Source organism: Alnus glutinosa, chromosome 5, assembly GCF_958979055.1.
Source record: "Alnus glutinosa chromosome 5, dhAlnGlut1.1, whole genome shotgun sequence".
Classification (NCBI taxonomy): domain Eukaryota; kingdom Viridiplantae; phylum Streptophyta; class Magnoliopsida; order Fagales; family Betulaceae; genus Alnus; species Alnus glutinosa.
The window spans coordinates 22,007,537-22,017,121 of NC_084890.1; the positions used below are offsets into that span (position 1 = coordinate 22,007,537).

The 9,585-nt window shown below is 35.2% G+C and overlaps 1 protein-coding gene across 1 annotated transcript; it reads right to left on the reverse strand.

The window, feature by feature from the left end:
• Positions 1–907: 907 nt before the first annotated feature.
• Positions 908–1,934, reverse strand: LOC133868742 (BURP domain protein USPL1-like). The gene is made up of 2 exons (XM_062305731.1): positions 1,807–1,934; positions 908–1,711 (listed from the first exon to the last, which is right to left on the reverse strand). The coding sequence occupies exons 1-2, from the start codon at positions 1,861–1,863 to the stop codon at positions 995–997; spliced, it is 774 nt and encodes a 257-aa protein (XP_062161715.1). The 5' UTR covers positions 1,864–1,934; the 3' UTR covers positions 908–994.
• Between the last annotated feature and the right edge of the window lie 7,651 nt (positions 1,935–9,585).

Here is a 9,585-nt window from a genome sequence, read left to right on the forward strand (position 1 = left end):
GTTTTTGTTGAAAGAAAAATGTAATATTATTTCATAAGTGAAGTAACTGAAACTCCTTTCCCTTATTGTTTGAAAAAAAAAAAAAAAAAAAAAAATCCTGAAGTCGCATGGAAAATGACGGAAAATCAGTGAAAACAGCCACATCTATTCATGTAAATGACGTAAAAACAAAGAAAAGATGGAGTGGAGGAGAGGCCTTAATGCATCTGATGGTTGGTTTTTTAATCTATGTGAGAGTTCTTTAATTTATTAAAGAAAAAGATAAATCACTGTATTAATTTTTTTTTTTTTGGGAAAATCTTATGTTTTTGGGCCTTAACGGTGATTTTGAGTCTCTCAAATGAGAGTTAATGCATTTTCTTTTTTTCCTTTCTTTAGCAAAATCGTTGTGCACTACAATTGGGCTTTTTTTTTTTTTTTTTTTTTTTTTTTTTTTTTTTTTTTTTTTTTTTTTTTTTTTTTTTTTTAACAACCGTCTTAATTTTTTCATATCAAAGCATCAATACTATTTTTGGAGCCTTTTTTCCTTGGAGGCCCTAGGCTCGGGGGCCTTTTTTCACTAAAGGCCTTAGGCGACCACTTAAATCGCCTAGTAGAAGAGTCGGTCCTGATTCGAGTAAAAGGTTGTGATTGTTGACTTGTGGTGTTTCAGGTCGACCTTAGATTCAACCTAAGATGTGACCTTGAACACACACATATATTCAAAGGTTTAAGCGAAGGTATTTTTATAAATTCCGTTAAATCTTGACCCAACACTTAAATTATTGCAATTTTTTTTTTCTTAAAAAAAAAATGATATTTTGAAAATTTTGACACTACTCATCGGTAAGGATTTTGACAAAAAATCTTAACAGAATGGTGAAATTGAAATAAATTAAAAGATCAATACACTAAATTGAAAGTTATTAAAGTATAAGAAAGCGATAGAAAGTAATTACAAAAGCATAGAAGTTGAGGGAGTTAAGAGGAGTTTCTCCAAATCTTTGGCAGATTATTAGTATGGAACCCAAAGAAGATCTTGTGGAAAGACGTAGTGGCACACAGGAGATGTTCCTTGCTTGATGCCGAGAAGGCGAAACACCATGTTGTCGGGCGCAAAGCCGGATGTGTCCATGTGGCAAACAAAAAAAGCTGCCGCTGTTTCACCATTCTCGTGACCACCTAGTGAAATCTCGAAAACCTTGGTGTCACCCAAGTCATGGCAGTAAAAGACTGCATAAGGGTAAGGCGTATTATGACATACCAATACCATGGTCTTTGAAATTGACACCTCTTTAACATCTAAGAAAGTGTAGTTTGATTTTGTGAGGCTGGTTGTGGCTAGAGCTTTGAAAGGGGATTCTGATCCAAAAAAGGCCCGCACAGAATCAACCATGGATTCTAAGGAGGTAGCACAAAACTTCACTTGTTTAATGGGCGGCTTAGATTCACAATCTTCGAGTGTCCTCTTGATTGCCTTGGCTTGGGGAGAATTTTGAGAGATTGAGAAGAGTTGGAGGAGATTTGGGAATTCTTCCACTGAGAAAGGAATGGAATCAGCCTCTTCTCTAGGCAAGAAGTGAGGTAAAGAAGAGGGGTCTTTGGTTGGGACATGGAATGTAATTGTTTTCCCAACATGTAGATCATCTATGGTACAGACGATTCCTAGTTTCGGATCCTCCATCAGACCTGTTGATTCAGACATCTTCGTTACTCCATAGCCATGGTCACACTGCATCCATTCAAAATTTATTGAATTAGTTAGTGTGGATAATACAAGGAATAAATTAATTAAGCTATACAAAAACCGAAGCAATATGAGAATACCTTCAAGAGCAAAAGATGAGATAAGAGAACTAAAGAAACAAATCTGATGAGACCCATCTTCCTTCTTCTAATCCTGAAGATCCTTCCAATTTCTTTCTCACTCGATCGTCTATAAATGGCTCTTACTTTTGTTGAGTAAATTAAGTAATTAAGGTTATAAGAGGATTGGAGAAAATATTGGGGACCAGGGAGAAGAAAAGAAGGTGCTCTGATAGAGATGGGGAGAAGCTTCTGCCACATGATTTTAATGGGTTTTTTTGTTTTTGTTTTTTTTAGAATTTAATGTCTGTTACTTTCATCTATTCATAATTTAATACATATGTCAACCATTTTTCTTCAATAACTTGCAAGTTAAAAATTATTCTAACATCTAACATATTTTGAAAATTAAATTTGCCAATCTAAAAACGAACAATAACAAACGAATAATTTTTTTTACTTTTGGTATTCAGATACAATACATTGTCACCCTAAGACACAACTCTTGATCACCTTTGCCCACATGACAAATTATACTTTTACTTTTTTTTTTTTCTTAGAAAAAAACTATAAAGCTAACTAGGAGACCACCTTGCCACATGGACAAGGTGGTCAAGAATTATGTCTTGAAGTGACAAAAGATCATATCTCTTCGGTATTTATATTTTGGCCACCTAAGCTTTCACATGACACCGCTACTTGTAACTTGAAGTCTTAAATATTCCAACTACGTCACCTCGATCTGCGCTTCTTCTCTTCACTGACTGGGACAATGAACCCAATGTCATTTCTCTCTTCTCCCTTGACTATATATATATATATATATATATAGCAAAGATATTATTAGTATTTTAAAAGAAAAAATCGAGGTATTTTATGAAGAATGACCGAAAATTGGCATTTTTTTTTTTACACAAAATGATAATTTAATGTATCAAATTGTCACACCTATCACTTTGTGGGGCTTTGTTTAAAATGCCTGATAGTTGATGAGGGTTTTTTATATTTATTTCCCTAGATTTTAGCTACCTCAATATTTATAAATTTGTCATCAAAATATTTATGCCCTAAAATTCTATGAAATTGTGATCTCGTCATACATCATCAATGGACAAATGGCAACAAACCCACACTCGGTGCATAGAAAGGTGGGCCCTAATTGAGATCCCCTCTCACATGCACATTAAAATACTTTATATTTTTGTGGGAACAGGAGTGTGATTGACAAGCGAGTAATTGACACAAATGATAGTTTCGGGTGACATTAACAATAAAATTGTAGTTTTAAGGAAGTATATATACTTTTTCCGATTTTTATTCTATCAAAAAAAATCAACAAACATTACAGCCTTGCTTAATACATAGCTTCTATACATATTAATATCTCTTTGAATTTCAAAGATATTCTACCGGGTAAATTTCACCGAATATCGACCATTGTTTCAAAACTAAATGTAGATTTTATCTTATCAATATTCATAAATTCATCATCTATATATTTTAGCCCTAAAACTCTAAGAAATTGTGATCTTGTCGTATGTCCTCGGTGGACAAATGGCAAAAAACAAAAAACTCGCGCTCAGTGCATGAAAAGGCAGGCCCATATTGAGATTCCCTCTCGCATGCAAGTTAAAAAACTCTATATCTTTGTAGGATCAAGAGTGTGATTGACAAGCGAATAATTAAATTGGACAAGCAAAATTGTTGCTTTGCTTAACCCACTTGGTTGAATATGACAAATTGTGTCATGCTCTGTCTCGTCTCCATTTTAATTTATGTATTTCTTTCTAAAATACGCATATTTTCTTAAAATAAAAACTTTATAAAAAATTGAAATAAAAATAAAAACTTAACTTAAAAAAAATGAAATAAAAAAATGCTACTTTTTCAATTTCGTGTGTTTCGTTTTTTATTTATTTATTCTAGTTTTAGATTTTCGAAATTTTATTTTTAAGAAAATATGAGTATTTTAAGAAGAATGATAGAAAAGTGGCATTTTTGACAAAATGATAATTTAATGTATCACACCGTCATGCCTGTCACTTTGTGGAGCTTTTTTTTTTTTTTTTTTTTTTTTTTTTTTTTTTATATTTTTTTTCTAAATTTTATCTATATACCTCAATATTTATAAATTCATCACCAATATATTTATGCCATAAAATTCTAAGAAATTGTGATGTCGTCATATATCCTTAGTGGACAAATGGCAACAAACAAAAAACTCACACTCGGTGCATGGAAAGGTAGGCCTGTATTGAGATCTCCTCTCACATGCACGTTAAAAAACTTTATATCTTTGTAGGAACAAGAGTGTGATTGACAAGCAAATAATTGACACAATTGGTAGTTTGGAGCATTGACAATGAAATGATAGTTTGAGGAAAATATATTTACTTTTTCCAATTTTTATTCTATCAAGATCCACAAACGTTACAATCTCGCTTAATACATACTTTCTTTACATATCAATATGTTAATAGCTTAAATATACTTATTTTATCTATTAAAATAAGTATTATCAATTTATTCTAATTTTTACATTTTATAATTAATTGTGGAATAGTGTTTTAGAAAATAATCTTAAGCTTGAATGGACTACTAATGCAAGTAATTATTATTATTATTATTATTTTAAAGGAATTGATAGAATTGGAAAAGGGAAACCAAGAATCCATTAATCAAGTGGGACCAAGTATGAGCCAAAAGCAAGACAAAGAGGAAATAGAAAAAATTTTGTTAAATACCAAAACGAGAAATGAATCTTCATCAATTAAATATACAACTTTTATTCACTTTGTTTATGTGGCAAGGTGGTCCCCCACCTTATTTTATTTTTTAAAAATAAAAAAACTCTAAAGTTAGTGCCTAATTGTTCTATCTTCTTATTAGGAGAATTGATTTTGTTAGCCCTATGGCGTCAATCCGATTATATTGCAAATATTTTGATGATAACAAATTATATCTTGTTGCTCTAATGTATTTACTTCAAGTATGATAGTTGCAAAGAACATTCGAGCACACATTCTCAAAGGACCAAAAAGAATCTAAGGCATTTGGAATTCAAAGCAAGAAGCCCTAAAGCTCTGAAGAACACAAGATTGAAGAATCCGTATTTTATTAGGGTGTTCTTGTAAAGCTCTTGTATGATTGAACTCCTGAGACTCCTCACTCTAGAATGAACTAAGGACCCTTCATACATTGCATATATGGATTTTTGAAAAACGAAAATCATTAAAAATCAAACTTCAAGTTTAAAAATTCTGCTGGAAATTATTTTGTCTTGAAAAATCAGATTTCAAGTTTAAAAATTCTGCTGGAAATTATTTTGTCTTGAAAAATCAGATTTCAAGTTTGAAAATTCTGCTAGTTATCTTTTTGTCTTTGAAAATCAGATTTCATCTTTGGAAAATTAGCTAACAATTATTCTTGTCTTTGAAAATCAGATTTCATCTTTGAAAAATTAGCTAGGAATAATTCTTGTATTTGAAAATCAGATTTCATCTTTGAAATATTAGCTAGCAACAATTTCTGACTTTGAAAATCTAGTTGCAAATTTGAAAAATTGTCTAGCAACAATTTTTGACTTTGAAAATCTGGTTGCAATTTTGAAAAATTGTCTAGCAACAATTTCTGACTTTGAAAATATGGTTGCAAATTTGAAATATTAGCTAGCAACAATTTCTGACTTTGAAAATCTGGTTGCAAATTTGAAAAATTGTCTAGCAACAATTTCTGACTTTGAAAATGTGATTGCAACTTGGAAAATCAGCTAGCAAAATTCAAATTCTCTCCAACGGTTATGTTCTTTCTAGACCTATAAATACATGACCTTGGTTCTCATTTTGATCATCAATCTATCAAGCATCAATATATCAATCTATCATTCAATCAAGTGAGAAACAAAAAAGCTTAGAGCTCAAAGTATTCTTTCATTTCATATATTCAAGTTCATTTGAGCCATTCAAGTTCAATTCATACAAGAGTTCTAGTGAGAGAGATATTGTTCCAATATTTATATTGTTTGCATTATACTGCATTTTATATTGTTCTAAATTCTTAATTCAGTATAATTTTTATTAAAAGAAAAGTTTGCCATCAACCCTATTCACCCCCCCTCTAGGGTTGATTATCTGGGTAACAGATTTTCTTCCTAATCGAGTTAAAAATATATATCACAGGAATACATAATAAAATGCTAGGTGTATCCCTGAAACCTTAGTGTTTGCCATTAATTTTCTCCAATTCACTTTTTATTAATTTGGTTTGGTTAATTTAATTTTAATTTACTATCTCTCCATCGCTCCACTTTTTAGTAGAAAAAAGAAAATCAATTCAATTTACTTTTCTGCACAATAATAGAAATTTTATTTAGTATCTACCATTTCGTAGGAATCGACCTCGTGCTTACCAAGAATTTATTATTTGCAATAACCTGCACTTGGGTTTACACTATTTTTGACGCATCACAATATCTCCTTGAATTTCTAAAATTGTTTTAAAATTAAATGTTGTAGATTTTATCATATCAATATTTATAAATTCATCATCTATATATTTTTGCCCTAAAATTCTAAGAAATTATGATCTCGTCGTACATCCTCAATGGACAAATGGCAACAAACAAAAACCTCGCACTCGATGCATGGAAAGGCGGGCCCGTATTGAGATACCCTCTCACATGCACATTAAACAACTTTAAATCTTTCTAGGAACAAGAGTGTGATTGACAAGCAAATAATTGACACAATTGATATTGGGGGCATTGACAATGGAATGATAGTTTGAGCCTTGAAGGGAGTATGTATACTTTTTCCGATTTTGATTCTATCAAAAAAATCGACAAACATTACAGTCTTGCTTAATACATAGCTTACATATTAATATCTCTTTGAATTTCGAAGATATTTTACGGGGTAAATTTCATCGAATATTGAACATTGTTTTAAAATTAAATGTTGTGGATTTTATCATATCAATATTCATAAATTCATCATCTATATATTTTAGCTCTAAAATTCTAAGAAATTGTGATTTCTTTGTACATCCTCAGCGGACAAATGACAAAAACCAAAAACCGCGCACCCCATGCATGGAAAGGCGGGCCCACATTGGGATTCCTCTCGAATGCAAGTTAAAAAACTTTATATCTTTATAGCAACAAGAGTGTGATTGACAAGCGAAGAATTAAACTAAACAAGCAAAATTGTTGCTTTGCTTAACCCACTTGGATGAATATGACAAATTGTATGTATCATGCTCTGTCTTGTCTGAATTTCAATATTTGAGTTTTCAAGTTTTTAATTGAAGGGTTAAGTTTGTTAATGTTTTCATCAATTTTTAAACTGAACTTTTTCCTCTCCTATGTTTGTACGAGCCGTTTATGGTAATGGAGGTCACTTACAGTTCCTCAGCTAACTCTAGAAAATATGTTTTCTAACATTTAAAAAAACGAAAGAAAAATATCGATACATTTCTTTTAAAAGATGATACCTTTGTCTCCTGATGGTTGTATGATTCATAATCCAAGATGTTAATTTCTCATATTTCCCTCAGGATCAGGAGTCCTACAACTGTAAGGAAATTATCGATTTTAAAATTATGTAATTTTTGTCTGTTCTATGGAATGAACAATTTAAAAAATGCTATATATTAAAAATGTAGTACATTATCATGAAGGTCAAAAAGAATTTTCTCTCAAAATATATGTTTCTCTTTCACTTTTAAAGAGACTTCTTTTAAAAAAAATTAAAAGACAGCTTTTAGCTCAAAGCTTTTATACAACATAAAAGATAAGAATCTAATAAAAATATATTTAAATCTAATTAGTATCATATCACATTTTTTATAAATAATATTTTTTAAAATTATTTAATGCAAGAAATGGCATGAATTGACATATAGTTTAAGAATAAGTAAAAAAATCATTGTCCTTCCCCTTCCGTCCCTTGGTGAGCCCCCTCTTGACGATTACTGAATTGTCACTTCAGTAACCAATGTTATCCAATAAAGTTTTACTTATTTGCCTGAATTGCAAGGTAATAATGTAAGAGAGTCCAACTGTTTAAATAAATGGCTAAACAATTTAAAATTTAGGGATAATTGTATCGTTGGTCCCTGTGGTATACCATAATTATTTTTCACTCCCTATGGTTTAAAAAGTTCATGGGAGGTCCTTCTGATATGCAACAATTACAAATCGATCCCTGGCGTCAAATTCTGTTAAAATTTTTAACAGATTCCGTCAAATGCCACGTCAGCGCCACGTGTCGTCATCTTATTGGTGACAAGTGGCGCTGACATGTCTAATCTTAATAAAATAATATAAATTTATTAAAAAATAAATAAAAAATACAGTTTTTTTTTTTTTTTTTTTTTTTTTTTTAAAAAAAAAGAAAAAAACAAAAATGGGGAAAGGGGGTGGCCTGGCCACCCCCAGCCCATGGGGATGGCCGCGCGCCACCCCCAGAGGCTGCCGGAGGTGGTGCGCGGCCACCCCCAGGCCATTGGGGGTGGCCCAGGCCATTGGGGGTGGCCCGGGCCATTGGGGGTGGCCTTCATCTAGGGGTGGCCTGATGGCCACCCCCGGCCACTGGGGGTGGCCGTGCGCCACCCCTAGAGGCCGCCTGGGGTGGCGCGCAGCCACCCCAGTGGCCAGGGGTGGCGCACGGCCACCCCAAGGCCATTGAAGGTGGCCTTCGGGCCACCCCCGGCCACTGGGGGTGGCCGCGCGCCACCCCAGAGGCCACCTGGGGTGGCCGCGTGCCACCCCCGGCCACTGGGGGTGGCCACGCGCCACCCCCTGAAGCCACTGGGGGTGGCGCGCGGCCACCCCCAGTGGCTGGGGGCGGCCAGGCCACCCCCAAAGGGGTGGCTGGGCCAACCCTTCAGCTTTTTTTTTTTTTTTTTTTTTTGAATTTTTTTTATAAAAAAATATGTATTTTTATTTATTTTTTAATAAATTTATATTTTTTTATTACGGTAGACACGTGTCGCCATCTTATTGGCGACATGTGGCGCTAACGTGGCATTTGACGGAATCGGTTAAAAATTTTAACAGAATTTGACGCCAGGGATCGATTTATAATTATTACATATCACGAGGACCTCCCATGAACTTTTTAAACCAGAGAAATGCTATAGAGAAGCCTTTTGTCCGTCTTCCATCAGCCACTTTTCCACGTGGCAGTGGCATTTTATTAAAAAATATTTGAAACCAATATCACGGGTTTCAGGAACCAAAACCATTTCCCTCCAAAAATTCTCCCCCCTTTCTGTTTCCCTCGAAACCCAGCAGACCACCCAGCTCTCCTGTGAGACCGGCACCGGACCAGCAGACCACCCAGCTCTCCTGTGAGACCGACACCGGACCAGCAGACCACCCAGACCGGCACCGCCGTCGGACCACCGGCACGGACCAGCAGACCACCCAGACCGGCACCGCCGTCAGACCACCGGCACGGACCAGCAGACCACCCAGACCGGCACCGGACCAGCAGACCACCCACCCCCCTTTCTGTTTCCCTCGAAACCCAGGGACCACCCAGCTCGCCTGTGAGACCGGCACCGGACCAGCAGACCACCCAGACCGGCACCGCCGTCAGACCACCGGTACCAGACCAGCAGACCACCCAGACCGGCATTGGCGTCAGACCACCGGCACCGGACCAGCAGACCACCCACCCCCCTTTCTGTTTCCCTCGAAACCCAGGGACCACCCAACTCGCCTGTGAGACCGGCACCGGACCAGCAGACCACCCAGACCGGCACCGCCGTCAGACCACCGGCACCAGACCAGCGGAC

Excerpts from the sequence above, each read along its gene's own strand:
- LOC133868742 (XM_062305731.1), bottom strand. The coding sequence starts at position 1,863 with ATGGGTCTCATCAGATTTGTTTCTTTAGTTCTCTTATCTCATCTTTTG. Across the intron at positions 1,712-1,806 it reads CTCATCTTTTGCTCTTGAAG|TGTGACCATGGCTATGGAGT; the intron begins GTATTCTCATAT and ends GAATGGATGCAG.